The following is a 26,227-nucleotide window of genomic DNA, read 5'->3' as shown; positions in this document are numbered from 1 at the left end:
AAACACAGCACTCAAATCAGAGAGGGAGAGAAGGGGAGAAAAGGGAAGGAGGGGGAAGCAGAGAGTAGGGGTGAAGGGGGAGAAGCGAAGGAACCCAGGGAGAGAAGGGGGAAGGGGGAGAAAAGTAGAAGAGAGGAAGGAGTGAAGAAGGGAGAAAAGATGAAAGGGGAGAAGAGAAGGGGGGAAGGAGGAGATGGGGGGAGGGGCAAAGAGCCAGAAAAAAGGGCAAAAGGGGAGAAAAAGGGAATGAACGAAGGGGGAAAGGGGTGAAGTGGAAAAAGTAGAAGAGAGGAAGGAGTGAAGGGGAAGGAGGGGAAGAGGGAAGAAAAGGAGGGACGGACAAAGAGGGGAAAGAGGGGACGGAACGAAGGCGAGGAAGGGTAGAGGGGTGACGGGGTGAAAGGGGATCGGGGAAAAGGGAGGAAGGGGGAAAGGAGAAGAACGGGTGAAAGGGGAGAAGAATGGGGGAAGGGGAGAAGAAGAATGGGTGAAGGGGTGAGAGGGGGGATGGGGGAGAAGGAAGTGCGGGTCTGGAAGGTCACAGAAGGCGGCTGTGCGGGTTCCACTCTGACAATATGACCCCCAAAGTTCCCCTTCAGGCACGTCCTCGCTTCTCCCTCCTCCTTCTTCCCCCTCCCCCCACCGAGGACCCCGGCCCAGCCGAGCCCCTGCCCCGCCCCTCCCCCCAAGCAGCTCACACTCACACAGTGCCCCGCCTAGCGCCCCTCCCCCCCCCCCCCCCCCCCCCACGCCTTAACTATCTCCTGGGCCGGCTCCGCCCGGACTCGCCCGCACTCACATTCACTCGCTCGCTTTCATCCTCTCGCACACGTACGTGCGCGCCCACACATCCACCCTACACACCAGCTCACCTGCACAGAGCTCCGCGAAGAAGTAAGGGCGGAAAGCCCTGCCCCGCCCACTCACCTCCGAACTGCGCCTGCGCTGACTGAGCCCAGAACTACCATTCCCAGAAGGCACTGGGGTGGGGACTAGTCGAATGGAAACACGCAGGACATGCGTGCTTAGAGCGGTTACTTCGGGGTGGATTCTGGGAAGTAGATTATGGTTCCAGGACTCATTGACGCCTAACCTCCTGGGAAATGTAGTCAGTGGACTGCCGCTGCGCAAGCGCACTACCCAATCTTTCAGTATCTGCTCGAGAGGCTTTTATTCCTCCTGTTGAGTTTCCTGCCCTTTTAGGTCTCCAGGGCCACGCTTACCGCCGCGAGTAGCCCCTGCCGGCCTCCGCCGTTGCGTTCACTCTCCCGAAGCGATGCCAGCCCCGCATTCTTCCTGCCGCCGTTGCGGGGCCTCGGGCTCTCCGCCCCACCCCCACTCGCCTGCACCGGGGCACGCGGGGGGCGGGGTGACTGCCCGGGAAGAAAAGAGGGTGTCGGGAGTCGTGGGCAGGAGCGGAGGAGGCGTCGGTGTGTGCCCGCGCTACCTCCGCAGCCACCGCCTGCGGGGCCCCGTAGGGTGCTCGCCCAGCGGCTGCGGCTTCGTTCTGCGAGGTCGGGGTGCTCCGAGGGGCCTGAGGCTGCCTAGGGTCCGAGACCACGGAGAGGCCCGTCCCCCATCTCCGATGGTCTTCGTCCCTGTCCGTGTGAAAGATCTGATAGAAAGGGAATGCCCGGTAGATTCCGGTGGGCCAGTCCACCGTTAGCACACTGAATGCTTCTTTGCAAGGTTGGTCAACTTTGCTAAATTTTCTTCTCCTCTTCCCCCACGTTCTCCTGCACTCATCTCTGCCAGTCAAGCGCTTCCTCTGTCACTTTCATCTCCCGCTCTCCTAGTACACATTGTATCCTTATTTCCCTCGTCAGTGCTGCTACACATCCTGAGCCATTCCTGGCTCTGCCAGGCTTCCAGCTGTACCTGAGCAGCACAAGATACTTCTATACCCACACAAAAATGCGAATAATAAAGAATAGGAATGGATGTCAGTGACTGGACAGCACATTATTTCAAAGGAGAGCAGAATCGGAAATATCCGTTGAAATAAATCCCATTGTGAATTGAGTTGTCAGATATAACCGATCAGTCTGGTGTTCCCCATCTGGGCCGGGACCATTGAAGTACTGGTTCATCTCATAAATAGGAACAATATTGAGACCCTGTTGTGTGGAAAAGCTTAATTACATGCATGCTCCATAAACTCTGTCCACTTCTTGGTATAGTTTCTAGAAATCCTATGATTCGGTCAACTGAGTGTGAACAAGGTATCTATATACTTTAATATCCTGTCCTAGCAGAAAAAGTTTTAACTAGAATCTTCCACAGGGAAAATACATCATAAAGGGATGCTATGAGTTGTCTTTTTCAGCTATTTTTTGGATGAGATGGCTTTGAAAATGCCTTCTCACTCTGAGATTCTGATATCCTTATACCACATACTGCAACAAATTTCAAATAAGTAAACAACTCATGTAGAAGATATAAAACCACAAAACAATTAGAGGAGATTGGAAGATTAATTATACCATTCACTGTGGATAGGAAAAGAAAACATAATAAGATACAGGATAGAAAAAAATGAGTGAATGAAAAAGTGAAGCCAAGCACTAGGCTAAGAACTGGAAATACAAATACAAAAGCCAAGTGGATCCCTGCCCTCAATAAACTTAAGTTCTAATGTGGGAGGCAGATAACTGCTATCCTGCAAAAATTTAAAGCTTTTTGCATAAATCAACGTGGCCAAAAGGAGAAAAGAAACAGAATATAATAAAAACCTTGGCACTGAACATCTGTGCTACAAATCTGACATCCAAAATGTGTAGGAAATTGACACAAAATTGATGATTCTGAGCTATTCCCCAAGGGACAAATAGTTAAAAGATATAAACAAAGAGTTTTCAAAATAAATGACAATTACTGAGAAGAAACAGGAGGTCGGACAAACATTCACTGATAGTGGTAATTGGTTCAACTATTTTGGAAAACAATGTGGAATGGTACAAGAGAAGTTAGGAAATTGTTGATAGCTTTCTATCCATCTGACTGCACTACTGGACTGATAGCCTGACAGTCATGAATGGAAAGAAGAATCCTACGTGTACCAAAATATATACAGCAGTTGCTCATTCTAATAATGAAAAGCTGGGTACACATAATAGACCTAATGATTCAGGAATGACCAAAATAAACCGTGCTATGTGAATGTAAAGGTGTTGGGAATGGAAGCTCAATTCCATGTGGACAGTCTCGGGCGGGTAAAGGTGGGAACTTCTAAATCTTAGAGTTCTCATGAGGCCCCCCATAAAACAACAGGGAATTGAGGAGTGAGATCTTGTGGATTTCCGCCTCTTCCCGTGAGATACGTGATGGGAGGAGCATTCCCGCTCTCGAGACTGTCCTGGATCTGGGCACACCTATTGTTATCTAACAGGCACGGTATTCAGGTGCAAACTACAGGGCCGGGAGAGCTTAATTAGGTCAGGAAAGCCTGAAAGCGCTCTTAGCGCGGAGGGGCCCTGACAGACAGAAGGCCTCTCCTCCCTTTTCCTCTCTTCGCTCTCCCCTCCCCCTCTCTTCCCACTTACACTTCTGTTTCCAATCTCTTATTGTAAGATCTTTGCCTCCTTGGGAGATTCCTCGCTCCCTCCTAAGGAAGAATTTCCCCTGCACTTGTAACCAGGATCCTGAATAAAGCTTAACCCTTGTTCGACTCCGGAAAGTCTCTTCTCTCATACGTTTATCCGGTTTGGCCAACCGAAGACCTGCAATACAGGTAAGGTAAGACTCGGGTAGCCCTCAGGCCTGGCATAAAGGAATGTTATTGTACAGTAAGGAAATCTGGACATGAAGAATTGAGAGACACAGGAAGGTTTGTATGAAGTAATTAGCTTGTGAGTGCTTTGAAGGCAGGAATTGTCTTTTAACTCTTCTTGTATCCCCCCCTCTGAGCACAGTGGCTGGAGCTCAATAAATGTTTACTAATTGACTAAAGGGTGAAAAAGAAATCAGAAGAATGTCATAATGACTACATTATAAATGAAAACAGTGTAAAAAACACAATGAAACTAAGGTCATAAGTTACAAGGTTGGTCTTAAATTATTAATACTAAAGCACAGCCTTTTTCTGTTAAACACATAAGGTATAAAAAGTAGCTTTTGCTTGTACAATCATTTGCAATCACTGAATTTCATGCTTTTATTTAACCATCAGGTTTTTTTGTTTGTTTTGGTTAGGCCCATGACAGTTTGGTGGTGGTAGAGGGGAGTTCTTTCTTGGAAGTAACCCATGTCAAAACAAAATCTTCGGTGGACACCTATATCTCTGAAACAAAATGCAAACTCCCCAGCCTGTATTCTAAAGTTCTTCACAATCTGACTCCCACCTTCCTTTCTATAATTTATTTCATATTAAGCCTCTTTAATTCAATTTATTCCAACCAAACTGACTGACTGGCTATTTCCTGACCTTAACATGGTCTCTGCTCTTCATGCCTTTGGGCAAACTGTCCCTCATAGCTGCAATGCTCTCCTTACCTCCAGTTCCTAAAATCCCTGGTTTCCTTCAAGACTTAGCTCAATTACCATTTACTTTGGGACAATCTTCCCCAATCTCTCTCCCTTTGTGCCTCATATTGATTAGTGTCCTCTCCCCATATCTACCAGTAAAACATAGGCTCCTTGAGACAGTGCTAGGCACTGCAGTAAGTGTTAGGTGGGCCAGGAGAGACACAACCCACACAAACAGTGCACACCCTCAACAAGAAGCTTACATTCTGAGATGTAAAAAATAGGTACATGGAAGATATATACCAATGTGATGGAAAGCAATCTTAAGAGGAAAAGGCTTTAGAAGCTGGGAGTACAACAAAAAGTTTCCTGTAGAAGGTAGCATTTGAGCTGCATTTTGAAAGAAGCCAGAGAAAACCAGGGCCAAGGAAGGAGAGCATTTCAGGCCTAGGTCACTAATGCAAAGACACAGTGATCTGAAGTGGAGCTCACCCATAAGAAATGGCAAGTAGTCCAGCATAGCTGGATTGTACAGTTCATGGAGGGGTGTAAAGTATAAGAAAACTGGAAAAAATAGGAAGGCTCTGAAGAACTTTAAACACCCAACTGTTTTGTGACAGTGTCTGGAATAGGGGAACTGCTCCCAGGAAGACATATGGTCCCCTGTTTGTTCTCGCTTTCTATATCATTATATGACTAGACCTGGTGGTTTTGAGACTACCATAAGTCTCCCCTTAGGGGAGGCTGTAGATCAGAGAAGCTAGTAATGGAAAAATACAGGCAACAAATTTCCCAAGATTAGTGCAACTGTATACCCCAAAATAATGTTCCCAGCTTCCAGACTGTTTCTCAATTCTGTGTGTCCTGAATGCTGACATGAAAATGGCCAGTTCCAGGTGGCCACCCAGAATGAGGGCATAAGTACCCTACCTTCAGGAGTATGGAAGCATCCCTACCGGCTGGAGCACTCCTTTCCAGGTAAACAGACCTCTCTCTTTTCTTCCCCAACGCAGTGCTATCCTTATACACCCTGTTAGTGTGTGTATCTGAGTTCTCTGTTGGATCCCTTTCTCCTTTTCTATTTCCTTGCCAATTCCCTGCCACGGAAGTTTTGCCTTGAACAGACTCTATTGTTTTACATGTTATTCTTGGCACTCGAGCTTGTTTTCCTGACCTCTCAAGCTAACCCACTGGTCTTTCCTTAGGCATAAACCAAGCATTGAAACAAAGACTTAGCCTATTGATAGCTGCAGTGACTCAGGGGAAGCATGGCACTGTGAGTTCAATCACAGAAAGCAAGGTTCAGTGGGAACCCCATTTCCTCTAGGAAGCATTCCCTTACGCCCTGGGACTCTCACAAAACACAGATCAAGTACTTTTTATCTGTTCCTATAGGTAATAGGGAGTCACTGGAGTTGTTTTAGCAGGCAGGTGACATGATCAGACCTGTGCTTCAGGGAAATCACTTTAGTACTAGGTTGGTAGATCAACTGGAATGGGGAAGAGTCTTGAGAAAGAGATTAATTAGGTTACTGTAACAAAGTGAGAGGTGGTATGGGTCTCAAATATGGTGGTGACTACAGAGTGAAGTGGAGAGGAGACATGGGAGACATTGTGAGAAGGTAGAAAGGTGGGGCAAGAGATTGGACATAAGGAGTGAATAACAGGGGAGGAGTAAGGATGACAATGAGGTTTGTGAGTCTGATAACTAGGAGGACAGTGGTGTCCACAGTAATAGGGAAGTTCAGAAGAGAGGAGGATTTGGGGAGGGGGATGGAGATAAGTGTTTTATTTCTTTTCTTTCCAGTGATAAACAACAAAAGGCATATAGGTGCTTAATGTTTGCTGGCACTGAGCTTTTTAAAATTTAAAGTCATGTGTAGATGATCAGATAAAAGAAAACTCAGGTGAATCAGGTTGGACCAGATAACCACTAAGAATTCTTCCAGACCTTGCCACCAGCTTAAATGGTCCTCAAGCACTGGACTGGATCATTAGCGTCTCTTAGTGCTGGAACTGCACAACAGACACACCAAGGTCCGCATGGCAGACAAAGAGAAGGGATATATGCCCTAATTAGAGGCTTTCAAAGGCCAGTTTACCATTTGGCAATATTATAGAAGGGATTTTTTTCCAATTATGGGTTGGATTACATGAGCTCTTAAGAATCCTTACAATCTTGAAATTCTGTGAAATTTTCTGAAGCTTTTATCTGAAAACTACAACTGCATAAAAAGCTGCAATATGTAGTCTTTGATGAGCTCCAAAGTATATTAATAACATTTAAGGAGACAGTATCTTGTAAGAGGCTCCCTCTAGAAGGCTTTCCCAAACACACTGAACATCAAAATAAAACAAACACATTTGCTACAGTAAGAATTTTCTTATGTGTAATAAAGATTTGTCTAAACCTGAAAGTATTCTCACATTCATGATGTTCAAGAAGGGCTTCTCTCTAGAATGCACTCTCTTATGGGATGTAATCTTTCAGTTTTATTTGAAAGCCTGTACATTCACTGCATTGAAACTGTTTCCCTTCAACAAACTTTGCTTTCTTCCTAAAGGCTATTCCAAATTTCTTACATCTAGAAAGTTTCTTTCCAGCATGAATTCTAATATTCCTTAAAGTTTCTACATCATTTGGAAGTTTTCCCACATTCAATACACTAAAAATATTTCTCAGGTGTTAGTTTTCAGTAAGGTTTCCCTAATAGCTAAAGGTCAAGTCACATTTATTGGGTTTCTCTTTAATATGAATTTCATGACTGTTTTCCAATGCAAATTTTCCTATAGTCCTATGGGTATCTATGGTCTATGAATTCTATTATGTACAGCAATTTAATCTTTGTCTAGGCTGTTCCACTTTCATTACATTCAAAGTGTTTCTTTCCAGTATACATTTTCTTATGTGCATTAAAGCTTCCTTTATGCCTAAAGGCCTTCCCACATTCACTACATATGTAAGGTTTCTCCCCAGTATGGATTCTCCTATGTATTTCAAGGTTTCCCTTCCGGCTAAAGGCTTTCCCACATCCATCACATTTATAGGGCTTCTCTCCAGTGTGAATTATCTCATGTTGCATAAGAGATGAGCTCCGCTTGAAAACTTTCCCACATTCATTACATTTATAGGGTTTCTCTTCAGTATGAGTCCTCTGATGTCGTATAAGGCCTGATCTATACCTGAAGCCTTTCCCACATTCATTGCATTCAAAATGTTTCTCTCCAGGGTGAACTAGTTTATGTGTCTGAAGGCGGGCAATTGTGCTGAAGGCTTTTCCACATTCATTACATTTATAAGGTTTCTCTCCAGTATGAATTGTTTGATGTTGGGTTAGGTAGTGATTGCTGCTAAAGGCTTTCCCACATTCGTTACATTTATAAGGTTTCTCTCCAGTATGAATCGTTTGATGTTGATTTAGGTGGTGATTACTGCTGAAGGCTTTCCCACATTCATTACATCCAAAGGGCTTCTGTCCAGTGTGAATTATCTTATGTGTTTCCAAGTGTGCCTTCCGTCTGAAGGCTCGCCCACACTCATTACATTTGTAGGGTTTCTCTCCAGTATGAATTACTTGATGTGTATTAAGGTACACTTTGTTCCTAAAGGCTTTCCCACATTCATTACATTTAAAGGGCTTCTCTCCATTATGAATTCTCTTATGAATTTCAAGATGTGCTTTTTGCCTGAAGGCTCTCTCACATTCGTCACATTTATGCGGTTTCTCCCCAGTATGAATTTTCTGATGTTGCATAAGGGAAGAGTAGTGCCTAAAAGCTTTCCCACATTCATTACATTCAAAGGGCTTTTCTCCGGTATGAATTACCTTATGTCTAATAAGATATACCTTCTTGCTGAAGGCTTTCCCACATTCCTTACATTCAAAAGGCTTCTCTCCAGTATGAACCCTCTTATGTACGTAGAGGCTTGCATGCCAGCTGAAGGCTTTTTCACACTCATTACATTTATAAGGTTTCTCTCCTGTATGAGCTATTTGATGTTCAACTAGGTATCGTTTACTACTGAAAGCTTTGCCACATTCATTACATTCAAATGGTTTCTTTCCAGTATGAATTATTTGATGTTGAGAGAGGTTATGATTATTGCTAAAGGCTTTCCCACATTCTTTACATCCAAAGGATTTCTCTGCAATATGAATTATCGTGTGTCTTGTTAGGTACTTCTTCCTCTTGAAGGCTTTCCCACATTCATTACATCTGTAAGGGGTTTCTTCTGTATTTATTTTTTGATGTACAGTAGGGCACGAGGCGTTGATGCTGAAATCTTTACTACTTTGATTATACTTAGGGTCTTTTCCTCGCATATGTAGTCTATGGTAATGAATAAGGTTCGAATGGTAAATAAAAGGCTTCCTGCAATTATACTTAGGAAGTTTCTTCCCCAGGGAGATTCTATTTTGCTTAATTAAGTCTGAACATGGTCTGACACTGTTTCCAAGTGCATCGTATTTGTGTAGACATTTTCCTACAGTAATTTTCTGTTGTGGAATGAGGTTTGACCCTAGATCGATCTCTTTTTCACATGTATTATATTTGTTAGTGTTTAACTCATTAAAAGTATTCCTGGGAATGACTCTTAATTGTCTGGATGGTCTCTCTTGGTTGGTGTTCTGCCTCTCTAACCTGACATCACAATCCCAAGCTTCTTCCAATTTAGAATCCCAGGGACTTTCCTTTATGCGTCTTCTTTCCTTGGGTGATTCTCCTGTAGAAATATGCTGTCTTAGAGCTGACTCTGGGGTTTCCCAATGTGTCTTCTGTACAGGGAAATCTGAAAACCACAGAAGTGCTATTAATACTTATTGCTCTCCAAGGGCACGTAATCAAAAATGAATCCAAAGGATGCCATGGCCCTATAAGAACTGTGTCAGGAACAACAAAGCCGCAGATAGCTAAGGCTCATTGTAATAAATTTTAACGATGATAACAAAAATATCTATTGATTTTTATTGAAATATAGACTAGTTCTAGATACTGTCTCCTTTATCCATGGTCAATCTGGTACAGTTTAATAAAAATAACAGCAATAATAACAATAGCTGACATTTATACAGAGCTGCTATATGTCAGGCACTGTGTTAAGTGCTTTATAAATAAAATGAGATATTTCTTTTTTAAAATCTTTATATTATTTTCATATCATCTTTATTTCCAAATATATCTCACCCTCTCCACTCCCCAATAAGCCATCCCTTGCAGCAAAGAAATAAAGGCAAAAAAGAAGTTCAGAAAAGCCAACATTTCACACCACACATCTGTCACCAGCACAAGAGAAGGAAGAAATCCAATGTTCTCCTCTTTTCTCCTGGGTAGAGCTTGGTCATTAGAATTGCACATCATAGAGCCAATATTTTTTAACAAGGAACTGAAGCCCAGGATAACTCAGGAGATGGTTAGAAAGCAACTAACTGCAAAGATTTCATGCATGTCTGAATTTCCATAAAGGGGAACTACAAACTTCAAAATCTGAAGCCAAACCTGGGCAAAGTCGAGGATCTCTTCAGTAAAGATACAATCTGCGTTCACTTGGGATGAAAAGAAGTTGATCCATAGGAAGGGATAAGAAAGAACAAGTGGTTAAGAAGTGATAAAGGTTTAGAGGTCTTTAGGGGGCTGAGGGTGAGGTAATAACCACAAGTAGCTCAGAAATTCTAAGGGGAGAGAGAATGGAGATCAATCGTAATGATTTGCATTGAGTGCACCATGTTTGTTTGTTTTGCCATTGCCAAGGGACAACTTATGTTCCAAGTGTAAGCTGGTCTCCCTTCTGGAAGAGATAGTAAAGGGCATGAGGGGCATCTCTCCAAACTACGGGTAAATAAGGAAAATGAAGTGTTCCCAGAAGAGAGAAAAAAAGCAGAAGTGGGACATCTGGGCAGGAAAGGTATTTCAGATGATAGGGAAGACACCTGACCCTTGTCAAGAAGCTGTTGAGTAGAGGAATGTGTCACATAGTGGTAGAAGGAAAGGACAATAGTACAACCAGAGCTTAAACAAACAAACAAACAAACCCTAGGCTCTTTCTGACTAGAAGAGAGCTGTATGTGTGGCCTGAGGGAGAAGAAGCTTCTTGTCAGCCAAGGAATGATAACATGGAACCAAAGAAAATACAAGGTAAGGGATCCCTTAGTAAACATCAAAAGAAAAAGAAAAGAGTAGGGGAGGCAAAAAGTAATTAGGAAGCTAAAAGCCATAGTCAATAAAAATAAAAACTTCCTTTCATGACCAGAGATTTTGAAATTTGTTGAAACAAAGACACATCTATTTAATATTACAAAACTCCCAAACAGAAAAAGGTAATAGATTATGTGTTTGGGAAACAGATCACAAGCCTGGCACTGAAAGTATAATATAGTAAGGATGAGAACCTTCAATTATCCAAACATCCACTCAAGCTCTGGGCTGAAAAGAAAGCAACTAGTGAAAGAACTCCAAAGAGAAGGAAAAAAAGAGAGTTAATGGAATAAATGGACGAAAATATACATGGAACTCACCAGCCAATTGAGACTATCAAGAGATATGCATAGAAGATAGAAGTGAGAGCAGGCAATAGATCATGGATACAAGAGCATGGACTGGTTCTGTAAAAATTGTGTCAAGAATGCTAAAGCGAAGAGTCAACAAAAATGGTTTGGCTCTGCTGGAGCATACTTGGAAAAAAAGGATAAAAGAAGGGATAAGGGTGATGCTTAGGGTAGATGGGAGGATGATAGCTGATAGAAGAAAAAAGGCAGAAGTGCTCAGTTCTTATTTGGCTTCTGGAAATGAGAGAACAAAAATGGATAATAGGGAGTTAATACCTGGAATAATGAAGAAGATAGTAACAGAGTACTGTGCGGTAGGAGCAAGACTGCGGGAACGTGACATTGGGTATCATGGTTAATGTAAGAAACAAAAAACAGCTCTGTCCTATGGGAAAACTTACATGCATCCACTTTTGGATGCATGTTCTGTTTCTGTACAATATCTGGTCTGGTCTAAGTGTGGTACAGATAACTACCCCTGTCTTGTCACCACGGAGCATCTGCCTTGTAAGCAAGCTCTCCCAGTAAAACCCATTTACTAGCAAGCTGGCACGGACCTCTCTTTCTTTGGTATCTTGGTACCTTACTCATGATGGTGAGACCATCCCTCTAGATGCCTGCATGGATACAAGCACACCAAAGTATCATTGATGAATTTAAATCACCTGTTATCAGATGAACTCCTCAGTCCAGGGTCTGAAAGCTTGACTACCCCTATCATGTTATGGCTTGTTTGTGTTTTCCCTCCTGCTCAGGAAGGTTTAAGAAACTTAGTTGGAGGAGGGGATGGGGGTGGGGATGGGTATCTCTAAGCTGGTTCATTACTGAGGTGACTGCCTTCCAGAAGCTCTCTTAAGCTTTCTGAGATGAAAACTTGGACAACAATGACAGTATTTTTTTTACATCCTTTTAAACTTTGAAGACTGTCCTTTAATTTGTGAAGCTGGTTTTAAATGGATTTTCCAGTTCCCAAGAACTGCATGCATTTTAAACTTGGGACTTGAATTTAAGAACTAGTTAGCCTGATTTAAGTTTTGCCTGCTCTTTAGGGGGAAAGCACCACCTTAGGGGCTTCATTTCACCAACAGAAAGTGACAATTAATACAAAATTTTTCTCTGCATCAGGAGTTAACTTTCCTCTCTGTGATGTCCACCCGCTGCTGCTAGTTCTGCCCTCTGGAGTGGAGGAGAACGAGGAAATCCCCCTTTCTCTGCCCTTCACATGGCCCCTCCAAAGTCTTCTTTTTCTTCATTCATTGTTTCTTCCACCAATCTTGGTAAGACTGAGGCTTCACTTCTCATGAAGTCTGGCTTCATGAAGCCTAGTACAGTAGCCTGGCTTGTTTATCTCCTTCCAAAACAAGAGCAGAAAGAACTGCACACAATACGTTAGAAGTGGCCTGACCACAGCAGAGTTAAGGACAACTGTCGAAGATTCTCAGAATTGTTAGGTCATCTAGTATAATTTGTACCCAGGTGACCCCCTCGTGTACAATGTGACCTAAAGTTTCATAAATAGCCAGTGAAAATTGTAAATGCTGCGGCATTAGAAGAACAATAAGGCAGATAGCAGGAATGTCCTATGTGTAGTGGAGAGAAAGGGGACAAAGTGCTGGGCTCAGAGAACAAAAACGTGGCCTGGAGGCCCTACTCGCCAACGACTACGGGCAAGTCAAAAGCTCACTGAGCTTCACTCATGATCTTCATCTACCAAGGGGGAAAATGAGTATTCTCACTACCTCCCATGAAGGCTTGGAAAGCACTTTGTAAACTACATCCACATGCTACTGCTAGTATCATGGAATTAAATGGCATTCCAAGTTCATTCTCCATAAAGCAATGGGAACAGAAGGTAGTCTGCTCTATAATACTTCAAGAAAGAAAAGAGATAAGAGGAAATGAGGGTAGAGGGTAGAGAGCAAATGCATGTGGGTTTTGCCAATGAAAGGAGAGAGATGAATTAGAATACTGATAACAGGAAACAAGGACAAGCAATATAGGTCTTTTAAATATAGGTCAGGCTATTTATATCTGAAAGCAAGAGAGATTAAGGTCATCAGAAGAATGACAGGAGAGAACACAAAAAAGATGGGACCCAGAGTAAAGCAGGAAGGGCAGCACTCCGGAAGAACATGTCTTTCTCTCAAACCGGATGGAAATATGAGAGAAGAGAGTGGATGATGAGAGTAGAGGAGGAATCTCAGGCTGGCTGGCCATGGTTCTGAGGGCCTTAAGGAGAGTTACCAACAACCTCACTACCCAGCTTAGCTGTTGCTTGCAATGCCTCTGGTCTGCATGCTTACTAACTGCTCACCTGGGTAGGTACTTCTCAAGACTTCTCCTGATGGCAGCCATGGTGTTCCTCTTCTCTCCAAATGGAAGATTAGAGCTGGTTTGGGAACCGGAAGGCCTGCTCATGGGGAAATGAATGGAAAAGTGTTGAGACCAGAGCATCTAAGATCTCAGAATTTAACCTTAGCCTCTTTAGGAATTAGAGGGTATACTAGGAAGGACCTCTGAAAAATGTTCTATATTATGCTTCTAGGAAATATGGGGAATGGATGAAAGGGTTTGATGTGGGCTCAAATGAGCTCATTTTAACATTTTTCCTGCTAAGTGGATAGAAACTATTCATGTCTTTAAGACTTTAGTGGAGAATCTCTGACTTGGATTAACAGACAGCCAGGGAGGAATTGTCCTGGTGACATCATAATAAAACTGCTCATTTCAAACTGTTCAAAAATCAAAGACCTTTTTTTCATGTGGAAAGAGGTAGTAACAATATTGTGTGTTTCTCCACATTGACCATAGAGACTGCAGAGTCTACACCAAAGGATTTAGGAATCTTTGCACATTATGTGCATTCAGGAGAATTCACCAAGTCAAAAGTCAACAAAACACTTCAGGTAGCCCAAAGCCCTGAAGATGGGAGAATACAAAGGTACCCCAATGGCCAAATGATGATTCATATGACAAATCCTGTCCTTACCCAGGGAGACAAAGTTCTCATAGTTTTCCAGCATCACATCTCTGTGCATGTCCTTCTGAGCAGGTTCCAACAGCTTCCATTCCTCTGGGGTGAACTCCACAGCCACATCTTGGAAGGTCAGTGCTTTCTGAAATATCAAAAGATATTCCTGCTCACCAGGGGATTTTTTCCAATGAAGCATGAGGGATATATAAAGATGGCTGGACGGAGAGGAAGCGTTTATCATGGCATTAAATTACCTCTTTCTTGAGCACCTTACTCTGTATCTCATCTTATATTAGATTCTATATCACATTAATAATTTCATTTTACTGCCCAAGGTCAAACTTTCCAATTCTCACCTACATCAACCTCCCAGAGAATCAAGCATTTCCTCTTAATCATCACATAATGTTTTAGCTATTGTATTTCCAGCACCTAGCATAATGACTGGCAAATATTAGGAACTTTAAAAAAATTATTTTATTTTTAATTTAGGAAATAAAACAAGCATTTCCATGACACAGAATTTTTTTTAAGAAAAAGATTATTGCACATTAAGCTGCAAATCTATTGTGCACAACTTGCTATTCCTTTTAAATATATAATAAAGTTAGCATGTAACTTTTTCTTCTTCCCTCTTGCCCCACCCCTCATGGCTACCATTAGACACAAATCTTGTGTGTGTGTGTGCGTGTGTGTATACATACACACATACATATATATATGTACACACAGACACATATATGTAAACTCATTCTCTATGTATTTCTATTTATCAGTTCTTTATCTGGATGCAGACAGTGTCTTCTTTCACAGGACCTTTGCAGTTAATCTGGGTATTTATAAAAGTCAAGATGACTTGTTTGCTCAGAGTTGTTCTTAAACCAGTATTGCTATTACTGCGCACAGCATTCTCCCGGATCTGCTCATTCACTCTCATTACTTCATGCAGGTCTATCCATGTTTCTCTAAAATCAACAAGCTCACCATTTGCTGTAGTACTGCAGTATTCCACCATGAGTGCACACCACAACTCGGAGGAACTTCACCAATGTGTGTGGATTACTTTTTCAATTTTCTCTATTATTATTATTATTTAGAGCAGAGAAAGCTGACTATGTGACTCTCATCTGAGTCTCTGCAGAGACTTGATCGCTATCAGTTGTTTCTTTAAAGCAGGTGTCAAATCTGACTAAGCTGCTCCAACGCTGCCCTGCTTGTCTGCATCTCCTCCTGAATTTCTTTCTGCTCCCTTTTGTGCTTTGACTGTTTCACTGATGTCCTTTTCTTTTATCCTTTTTTGGGGTGTCATTATCATTACTGATGGGGTTCTCATGCCTCAGTCCTATGATCATATCTCTGGAAGCCTCCCAATTTCTTGGTAGGCCCCTGTCATGGGAGAAAATTTTTTCTTGTTGCAGAACACATTCTCTTATCAGAAGAGACAGAGAGGGGCCTGGCCCAAGGACTGTCTTGGCACCAGATCCCCAAAGTCCATGCCTTTGACAACTCCCTCAGTATCAACAAAGTTATCTCTGCATTTTCCCATCCACAACTCCCAAAGACCCTTAGACCCCTTGCATTACCTAATTAGTATCCCCGGCATTCCTTTCCCATGCCCCTTTTCCATTTGCATCATCCTCACTAGCTTTTAGGTTCCCTAAGGACCCTTGTTCACTTCTGCTAAAGTGTTTCAATAAACTTTTTGCTACTAGACTAAAAGAAGGCTTGAGTATGTGAATTTGTTCCAGGCAACCCTGCCTTGGCATTCTTGGGGTTCCAGCACCCCTAACCCTCTTCTTTGTGGTGGTCCAGTACAAACTTGCATGACTCTCAAGCCCTCCTCCTGTCAAGATCAGATGGTTAGTAAGCCTCCTCTCTATCATTTTCTCTCCCTGCAGTTGGGGGTCAACTCTTTAAGTACCTAGGAAGACGTGGAGATGCTTTTTGGGCCTGATGCTCTCAAGCTCTCAGTCAAGTTGTTTGAGGCAATGAACCTAGGCACACCTTCCACTGTGTAGGGGTTGCCCTATCTGGAAGCATACGCCCACTTCTCTAATTTCTCTGGGACACTAGGGAACCTAAGTGGCTGCAGGTGCTTTTTGGTTTCACAGGCTTACCAGCAAAGAAATGGGGTAATCTTTTACAATGTGAAAAAATTTGCCCCTGGGTTATCTTTTAAAGAACTGGAAAAAGTTCAGTTTCTCCTGAGCACCCCATCATTACCTGCTCCACAAACTCTCCCCATCCCAAGAGAAATATAAGCCCTATATCTTCCTGGTTTGCTCCCTAGTAACAAATGAATTGCTAAGCATAGTAGGGATAGGCAAATACAAGCCAGTCAGATAGGCTCTGATCTCAAAGAACTTACATCTAATGGAGGAAAACAACATATAAAGTGGAACTGTTAGAAAGGGGTAGAGGAATGAGAGAAATGCTTGTTTCTCTCTTATAGTAATAACCAACTACTTTTGGGGAGATCCAGGATTTTTCCCCCTTCCTATTTACTCTCTACTAGGTCAAATCAGCTGTGGAAGAATAAGGCTGATCATGAGATTGGATTTAACTTTCTCCTCAATCTTATTCAAACCCCACCCCACTAGGGAGGCCTATTATCTTCTAGTCAAGTTTGGAGGGGAGGGAGGTGGGCAGATTCTTTGTCTAGACTGCCTGGGGGTGGAGGTGATCTGACAGTAAGAGTAACATAATCAAAGCCAGGTCTCCCTCTTCTTCCTTAGAATGAGTCTACCTCCCATTTAAATATACATTCTTCCCATTAATTGTTAAACAGTCAGAGTAGACTGCTGTCTGTCAGGAACACCCACTCTTCCAAGGGCATATAAGTGTCAGTAATCCATCTTTGGTTGACCGTCCTTTTATTATTTGCTAACAATTAATAAAATGATAAATTACCCGGAAATTATGTCTATTGGACTTTTTACATATCACAGGACACATGCAAAGTGGCATGGTTTAGAAAGAGATGGCAAGTGACATGAAGGCCTGGTTCCCAGCAAGGTAAGGCAATGTTCACCTATCAGAGCCCAGGGTCCCAGACAGGCAGGTCACACCCACACACTGGCCATGTCTAAGGATATACACTCATTCTGCAACTCTGGTCCCTCATGACTTTGCCAAGATGTAGGAAGTTTGACGCATCTTCGTTCTGGAGCTACGCATGGTTATTGCATAGAGAAGAGTGCGCTCACATCTAACTTACAGTGCTGTAGTCTTTGTATAACCTGCTCTCTTGTTATCAGTTTTATATTTTTGCACGTGTAGCTCTTTATTTGGTCCCTTTTGCGGATATAACTAGTCATGGTATTGCTGGGTCAAAGACCCAGTTCAGTGACTCTTCTACATTCAGTGTTTTTGAGAAATAGTTCCAGACTGTTTTCCAGAATGGTTAGACCATTTAGCAGTTCCATAAATGGTACAAACCTTCTTACAGCTGCCTTTGCCAATCTGATGGATGCCAAGTGGAACCTCACAGTTGTTCAATTTATATTTCTCTTAGTGCTTTGTAGCATTTTTTCATGTCTGTTGATAACTTGGATTTTTTCTTTTGAGAACTGCCCATGCATATCCTTTAACCATGTATTTACTAGGGAATAGTTCTTGTTCCTAGAAACTTGAATCAGTTCATTTAGTATCATGCCTTTATCAGAGAAACTTGCAATAAAGTTATTTCCCCTTGTTTTCTTGATTTCCATTTAATTTTAGCTACATTGGTTTATTTTGTGCAAAACCTTAAAAAAGTTAATATACCTATTTTATTTTCTGTGATCCACTCTATCCTCTGTTTGGTCACAGCCAAAGATATGAAATGTAGTTTTTTCCTTCTCTAATTTGTTTATGCTATTACCCTTTATGTCTAAGTCAAGTATCCACTTAGAGCTTATCTTGGTAAAAGGTGAGAAATGTTGGTCTATACCTAGTTTCTGCCAGCCTTCTTTCTAGTTTTTGCCAAATAGTGAGCGCGTGCCCAAGAGTTGAAGTCTTTGGGCTTATCAAATGCTATACTACTATATTCATTTACTTCAAGGGCATTTCTGTAGGGTTTGTTTATAGGAAGAAAAAGAATATATGAATTCAGAACTGTATCAGTGACAGGTTAATTAAAAGAAAAACACCTTGATCCAGACTTCGAGGCCTCAAGAGAATCATGATGGATCAAGTTAGGCTCTCTCCCTAAAGGAAAGAGGAGTGGACCAGGTGGTTCTAGTCAAGGTTCTGCAACTGGCGAACTTGAGTAAGAACACAGGCGACTAGACTTAGAGGTGGAGAAGGCCCTAGAAATCATCTAGGCTAACTCCCTCATTTTACAGAAGAAGAAACTAAGGACAAAAGCTTAAGTGATTTACCCAAAGTCATGCAGGGACTAAATGACACGGTTGGAAGATTCTAAATCCCACAAACTTTCCATGGTATGACATTCACCCTTTTTGACTTCAGATTACTCATGTATCAGATCAGGCTTGGATCACAAGATTCCTGAGACTCTAGATCTAATAATCTATGGACTCCAGGAACCCAATAGCACCATACAATCAGCTCCAGTCTTCTGAGAGAGAACACTAAGTCTCTAGTCCTTGGATATGACTTGGTTGAGCACAGAAATGAAAGGAAAGGCAAAGAAATGTACTCTCACTCTGAGGAATGATTAAGCATATCAGGAATGAAAAGAAATGCGAACTCACATGGGACCCAGCTGTCAGAAGCACAGATGTCATTTCGTCCTATTCCTACTTCACTCTCCTTTGGCAGGGAAGACAAGAGTCTTGAGAAGCTAGAACTGAGGAAGAAAAAATACATTATTAAAGAATCCAACTCTGCCTTGTTGCTCACAAACTCACCAAGATGAAATTAACTCCACATTATCTGGGTGTAATTCCATGGTCCTTTATGGAGAGAGAAGTCTCAAGGAAGCCAGTAACAATCTGACCTCATCCTAGAATCAGAGGGAAGGACCATGGATATTACTTACTAAGACAGTGATTCTATCTCTTACAAAGCAAGTTCCAAAGGCCAGAACTTTCTTAGGGGAATCAAGAGACATGGGTTGAATGCTCAGCATTTCTCATTATGTGCTATATGATATTGAGTATGCAACTCAGTTGCCCTCTTATCTCCTACTTGGCTTGCTGCATATGTGAGAAATCAATTTGCTGAATTATTTGGGGGTAAGCTTGGTGAAAGGACAGGAATAATGGTTAAGAGCAAGTCAAAACTGAAGCTAAGTATGAACATAGTAAGAAAACACCTAATTAGTTGTTTTAGCAAAGTTCAAGCTACAAGAACTACCTAGGTCAACCACTGATGCTATTAATTTCTGAAAGATCCTGAAGAATGGAAAGGGCTCAGTGATGGAAAAGGGCAAAGGCTGGATCAATTAAAAAAAAAAAAGGTGGGAAGGATAGACTATAGCCTGCAAACTAAGTCAATGAATTCTACTGTGATACTTGGCAAAACTTTAGAACATTATTGAAGGGATAATCAGGGAACAACCGGAAAAAAAAAGCAGTGGCAGTTTTTTAAAAGAACAAAAATACATTTTGCTGTGCCAGTTTTGCTGAATTGCCTTTTTAAATTCTTTGTACATGGGACAGCTTTATGGCCAGGGAGAGAAAAGACTATGTTGGGAAACGTGGGTGACATAAAACCAAAGGCTCCCAATAAACATTTATGTTAAAAAAAGGGCTATCAACAACATAAAAAATCATTATCACCTATCGTTTCATCCTACAACCAGGAAAGCACCAAAGAAAAGTCACAGAGAAGCAGCATCAGCCCCAACCCAGAACAGGCTGGGGGAAGGGACATCTGGTTTTCATCTCTTTGTCCCCAGAGCCTAACGCAGACCCTGGACCGTAGGAGGTATTTAATCAATGCTGAATGAATTAAATGAATGAATGAATGCCAGAGATGTGGGAAGACAGGAACACTAATACCCTGATGCTTTTGGGGTGACTTCATCCTAGTGTTCTTATAAACAGTTTGGAATCATGCAAGAAAAGTAAGTAAACCGTTTATGTTTGTTGAGTCACCAAAATAACAGTGGGCATACAAATCAAGGTGGGCAGAAATCAAGTACCTAGAGATATCAGAATCCCATTAAGAGTATTATCTGTGGTAGCCAAACTCTGGAGAGAAAAATGTGGAAAAGTCTTTCCACGCCCTTGGGAATGGCCAACAAAATGTGGCAGAATAAAGTTGCATATTATGAAATAAAAAATATGAAGAATTTGAGAAACACAAGATGCATATGAACAGATGCAGAAAAAAGCATGACTACAATAATGCAAATAAACACCTTTCAAATACAGCTGATCTGTGTGTGTTCGTCCTTCGTTGCCATTAGATTCAATGACCAATCTGGGTCCTGAAGAACAGATTATGAAACATCCTTCTCAGTTCTTTTATTAGAGAACCACGAGGCAAAATATTTCATAATCTGCCAGGTGTAGCTGCTGTACTATCTGATTTTGCTTAACTGTTTTTCCAAGTTACAGAGAAAGGTTCTGTGGAAGCACCAAGATGGGGCGGGGGGAGGAAGAGTAAGTCCATTTGGAATTGAGAGGCCCTATGGAGCTATCCTTTGGCCATTTAATACTTTCATCAATAACTCAAAGGCACAGCCAGATGGCTTATTTAATATTCAGGCGGAACAAGTCTGGGAAGGATTGCTAAGGCTCTGGATGATAGGTCATGATGCAAAAAGATCCTGACAGGTTGAACATTAGGCTGATTATAAAAAGATTAAATGTAATAGGGATTAGAATAAAGTCTAATACTTGGGTTCAAAAACCAACTTTACAAGTAAAACAAAGGGGAAGTATAGCTAGACAGCAACTATAAAAAAAATTAGGTATTTTAGCGGGCCACAAGCTCCTAACTTGTGTGGAATGGCACCACCCTCATTGTTCCCCTTTCCAAAATAGTTGAAGTTCAGGTTGCTGAAAGAGAAGGAAACTACCCAGAATGAGAGAGACAAGAGTCCTATGGTTTTTTACCCCTAGATGGGTATATTTAATTTGAACTACTAGGTCTAGTTCTGGACATCAAGTTAGGGACAACATCCGTAAGTTGGAGAAAAGCCAAGCTTCCTTTTAGATAAAGATTGGATGAGGAGGCTACTGAGGTCCCTTAAAATCAGAGATTTTGATATGGGGATGGGCCTCTAGATTACATACAAAAAAAAAAAAAAGACTTGTAGGAAGGGGTGGAGTGAATAGCTTTCTTTCAAGCATCCAAAGGACTGCTCAATGGAACAGAGAAAGAGGGAACAGTGAACAGTGGAACAGGGCTGGTCTTTCTCTCCTTTGCTCCAAAGGCAAATCCAGGAACAAGATTCAATAACGTAAAGAGGTAGATTAAATTGGATATACTAGATGGGGAGATTTATATCCTCAAAGGATTTTGCCAGCCTAGAACCCGAGGCCAAATCTAGGAATTTGAAATTATATAGAAATAAATATCAATCCCTACTTTAGGGTTCAAAAAATCAACTACATAAGTTGGGGAAGAATGACAGGTTCATAGTGAAAAAACCCCTTGTCATTTTATGGGACTCCTAGCAGACTAAGAACTGTGGATGGTCAATATAAAAGTTTCTTTGTCCCCTTCTGTGTTTGGAAGTATCTGCATTTTTATTTCCGTGTTCCTCTTTCTTAGTAAAAAAACAAAAACCAAAACTATACAGCATCGTTCTGGACACAAGAAAGGAGCTTTTTCTCCATCATGGGCAGTGACCCTTTAGTCCAGGATGGTGGTAGCCAGGGGACTGAGCAGCTCAAAGCCCAGGTGGAAGAGGGCCAGAGAAAGGGGTGTGTGTTTGAGGGAGGTGATGGTGCCATCAAGCATCAGGTTCATTCTCACACATCCCTTCCCTTTAGCTGTGTTCTCTTTCTCAATCTGCCCAGTTCCCCCACTGACTCCTCCCACCTAAACCTTCTCAACCCTAACCTCCCTCTGAAAGCATCAGGTCCAAAAACTGGAGAGTGACTCCCTTTTTCACGTTCTCCTTGATGTCCCGACAAAAGTCAGAAGTATAGTATACTCAGCAAGGATGGGAAAACTGCTGTAACACCAGTAACTCATTTGCACTGAAGCTCTAGGTAAGTAAGGTTTCCGGCCGGGTACTTTTTCTTGATATTGACAATTCAGTTGAGCATTTTAGTATCTACCACGTCTGAGGTGTCTTGCTTTTCAGGGTTATCCCTTAACGCCTTCATCTCCCTGAAGAGTCAGTGGCCAAGTACACCAAAGTAGGCTCCTCTAGACCACTGGAGACAGAGACCAGATTGAGCCACACGGAAGAAACTTTACCCTCAGTCACACTGATAGTCCTACACAGATGGCCAGACTTCCTGGAGATTACGAATAAGCATCTGTAGTGTTTCACTGATTCCACATTTATTCAACTCATATTCATTCAAACTCATGCTCCTTAGAGGATATAAATAAGGGGAGATCAGCAAACAACTGCTCCAGAATGACAGACACTTTCCAGGCTTTGTCAACCCTTCAAGGACCTGTCACAGTGTACCCTCTGGGGAAGCAGCACACATCCTGGGGGTGCTGTTACCAACCAGGTGAGTCCTTCACTCACCAGCTCAATCTAGTCCATACTGGACTATTTTCAGATGGGGAGGATATTCCAGACCCTGTGTCCAGGTAGCTCAGCCTTCAAGAACCCACAAGAAAACACTGGGACCCTCTCAGGAGATATTAGAGTGCCTTTTGAAATGTGAATAACAGATGGAGTCAGTTCCACATGGCGGACAGAGAGCCAGCATCAGGCAAGGGGCCCTAATTTCAAGTCTTGCCTTAGATAACATCCTGGCTGTGTGACCCTGCTTAAGTCAATTAACTTCATTCTACCCCAGGCAACTCTCCCCTGCCTCCACATGCCAATAAGATCATAGGTCTGGCCCCTCTTCAATGTGGCTTCTGACCTCATCAATCCACCTGAGGGGTTCTCAGTTACCAGAGACCTCTTATTTGCCAAATCTTTTGGCCTTTTCTCAGTCCTCATCCTCATGGACTCTGTAGCATCTGATACAGGTGACCACCTCCTCCTCCTGTATATGCTCTTGCTTTTCATAAATCTGCTTTCTTGGGTCTCCCCCTGTGTGGCTGCCTTTTTTTTTTTTTTTTAATGTGGTGGATGGGGGTGGACAACCCGACCAACAAGTACAAACAAGCCAGACTTGGTCAGTTACTAGTTATCAGATGGCCGCCTAGAGCACCAAGGCGGTAAATAACTTGTCAGTGGTCACAGGGCTAGTATTTATCAGAGGCAGGAATAGTTAGGTCTTCCTAACTTCACGGCCAACATCTATCCACTATAAATACACATACACACACACACACACAAATTTGTCCAACCTCATCTTCAAGGACCTGAAGGAGAAAGACAAAAAGAGAGAATGTCAGTTGGAAAAAGAGGAAGAAAAAGGCAGGGGTGGAAAAAAAAAACTTGGCCCGAGATCAAACAGGATGGAGAGGAAAGGAGAAATAGTGTTATCTGACTCTTTTATTTTGGAGGTGAGGAAAATATGGCACAGAAAAGGAAATGATTTGCTCCAAATCACACAAAGATTCAAAGACCAGGGAAAGAATAAACAGTGGAATTGGGATTCCAAATCCAGGGCTTGCTCCTCTGGACCATCATGAAGGGGACAAAGGCTAAGATGATTAATTGGAAGAAGGGTCTGAGTCAAAGAAAAGTTTCTCAGGACCAAAGATGACGTTTAAACAATACTTGAAGCTCTACAAAGCACTTTATACACCCCATCTAATTTAAGAGGCAGGGTGGTGTAGTGGATAAAGCAGGCCTCAGGACCTGGGTTCAAGTCCAGCCTCTGTGTGATCCTGGGTTTTAACATCTCTAAGTGACCTAGGCAGTTCTTTAAGACCATACATTGCACAACCATTGCTGATCTTAATCAGCAGTTTCCTCACTATGAGCTCTCTATACTGGTGCAATCACTTCTATACAGACAAAAATCTCCTTTGATTCTAACAACCTTATGAGCTAGTTGGTCCTAATAATAATTGATATTACTGAGAATTTTCCCACAAGGATGAGACCTATCAGCATCTTCAGGTTTGCAAAATGCTTCCCTTACATAAACCTGGCCAGGCAGGTGGAGCCGGGGTCATGATTCCCATTTTAGATACAGGAAAATGCAGCTGAGAGAAGGGGCTTGGCTCTCATCACAAGGCTGACTCAGAGCTGGCTGGCTGTGTCTCCCACAGAGCAGTCTGCCAGAGTGAGATGCCAAGGTGACCACCCCATGAAGGGGGTGGGGTCGGGTGGCCGGAGGGGCATGGGCAGCGGCGCCCCGTCCTTGCCCCGCCCTCACCCATCTGGCCCCAACGTTCCTTCTGCCTGTCTACGGCTCCCTCTCTCTTTAAACTTTCCTTCTATCCCCAGTGTTCAGTACGATGCCCAGCACCCAGTAGGTGCTTAATAAATGCTGGCTGCCTGGCAAAAAGCATCCCCCTGTACCCTAGGAGCCCACTGCCTGTGCCTTTCCTCTCTGCGGCCCAGAGGGCTGCCTCACCCATTGTCCCCCAGGTCCAGACCCCGCCAGGGTCCAGCTGAGCCAGGACCAAAGAACCCTTGGAGTCCATCTCTGTTCCAACCGCTCGGTTTATGCCTTCTTTGACAGATCAGGAAACTGAGGCCCGGAGAAATTACGAGATCCACCCAGGAATGTGAAGCCAGGAAACAGAATGGAAGGGATTCGAACCCACAGCCACCGCATCCGGGTTCTGAGGTCAGGTCCCCGCCCCCGCCCCCACCCAGCAGGAAGTGAAGGAACGGGGGAGCCCCTCCCCCACGGACGCACCCTCACCCTCACTCACCTGCTGACCGCCAAACGCAGCTCTACGCATGGGGAGGAAGGGAGAAAAGCCCGCCCCGCCTGGGGCCGCGCCGACGCAGAAGCCCTGAACTACGCTTCCCGGAATCCTTCGGGAAAGTTGAAGAACTGGCCAGGAAGAATTTGATTGGGCCTAACCCCATGCACGTGACACTGTTGGCTTGCCGATGGCTTCTGGGAAATGAAGTCTTAGAGAAACACGAGGTCCGGAACCAGTAGGATTCTGGGACATGTAGTCTGAGGTCTCTACGCAGGTGCACTAAGCAGTTACTCAATCGAGTCTTTAGTCTAGCATTTGTTAAGCTCCCGCTAAGTGCGTAATGGAGAAGGTTCGTACGTAATCGGAAACAAGACCTTAGAAGCCCTAGAGTCCATCCCTCTCTTTCTACAGAAAGGGGAAACTGAGTCCCAAAGAAGGAGAATCACTTGCGCTGGTCACATCCCCTCAGAGGCAGAGCAAGATTCGATCTAGGGATCCCCCCGCCGCCCCGTAGAGGAAGGGGGAGGCCCACGGGGCGGGGCTCTCCTGGACCCGGGGAGGGTTCTCTCCCTTCTCATTCCCTCCCCGCTTTCCCTCCGCCTTTCTGTCTCTCTCCCTGTGTACTCTTCTCTTTCTCTATTTCTGTCCCCACTCCCCCTTTCTTTCTCTCCCCTTTCTCCCTCCTCTCTCCATCTCGCTTTCCCTCTCTTTGTACCCTCTTCTCCTCCCCCTCCCTCCCTCCCTCCCTCCCTCTCTCTCTCTCCTTCCTTCTCTCTTTCTCCCTCGATTTCTCTCTACCTTTCCTTCCCCCTTCTCTTTCGCTCCAGGGACCTGGAAGAGGCAGGTCTGAGCTGCTCACGAGCCTTGCCCTCCCCTGTAGGGAGCAGATACACAAAGTAACCTACACAGTGTGTAGCTTTCCTGGACTCTTCTCAGGTGAGGCCTCCTATTAAAACACGTGGGATTGTTCACCATGAACTTAGTCTTGACGCCAATTTCTCCTGAGTGATTCCTGCATTCTCACTGATGCTAATACCCTTTGTCCGAGCTCTGATTTTTATTGTCCGTTTACTTTCTCCTGGGGTTTACTCAGTATCCAAGACGGGCTGCTTTGGATTTTGGAGAAGGAGAGTAACATAATCCAGAGGAAGACTGATCTTGGAACCTTAGAAAGGATGAGAGGAGAGACTGGATACAAGAAGACCAGTCCGGAGGCTCCTACTTCAGCAGGGCAATAATTAGGTTCTGTACCAGTGTGGTGGCCATGAAAATTGAAGAGGGAAAAAGAGATGATCGTTGTTGTGGGGGTGAGGGGGGCGCTGATAATCAAATGGATGTTTATGGAGAGAAAATGTAGAAGACATTTCTGGGAACA

General features: G+C 43.2%; 1 protein-coding gene across 11 annotated transcripts in view; it reads right to left on the bottom strand.

Annotated features, from left to right (window-relative positions):
- LOC140521606 (uncharacterized) overlaps nucleotides 1-24,996 on the bottom strand; it is a 52,250-nt gene extending 27,254 nt beyond the window's left edge. For 5 of the 11 annotated variants that reach the window (XM_072636840.1, XM_072636843.1, XM_072636842.1 and 2 more), the window contains exons 1-5: nucleotides 24,552-24,831; nucleotides 18,681-18,775; nucleotides 13,999-14,125; nucleotides 13,324-13,419; nucleotides 5,395-9,256 (exon numbers count right to left, since the gene is read on the bottom strand). In XM_072636840.1, the coding sequence (XP_072492941.1) occupies nucleotides 7,314-9,256; nucleotides 13,324-13,419; nucleotides 13,999-14,125; nucleotides 18,681-18,713 (2,199 nt within the window). In that variant the 5' untranslated portion in view covers nucleotides 18,714-18,775; nucleotides 24,552-24,831 and the 3' untranslated portion in view covers nucleotides 5,395-7,313. Of the gene's footprint in view, nucleotides 1-872; nucleotides 2,118-3,542; nucleotides 3,720-5,394; nucleotides 9,257-13,323; nucleotides 13,420-13,998; nucleotides 14,126-18,680; nucleotides 18,776-24,551; nucleotides 24,832-24,855 lie in introns of those variants that run through there. The other 6 variants (XM_072636833.1, XM_072636838.1, XM_072636839.1 and 3 more) reach the window with 4 other exon arrangements.
- Nucleotides 24,997-26,227: the final 1,231 nt, after the last annotated feature.

The sequence above is a fragment of the Notamacropus eugenii genome, chromosome 1 (assembly GCF_028372415.1).
Source record: "Notamacropus eugenii isolate mMacEug1 chromosome 1, mMacEug1.pri_v2, whole genome shotgun sequence".
Lineage (NCBI taxonomy): Eukaryota > Metazoa > Chordata > Mammalia > Diprotodontia > Macropodidae > Notamacropus > Notamacropus eugenii.
This window is presented reverse-complemented; position numbering and strand designations above follow the sequence as displayed.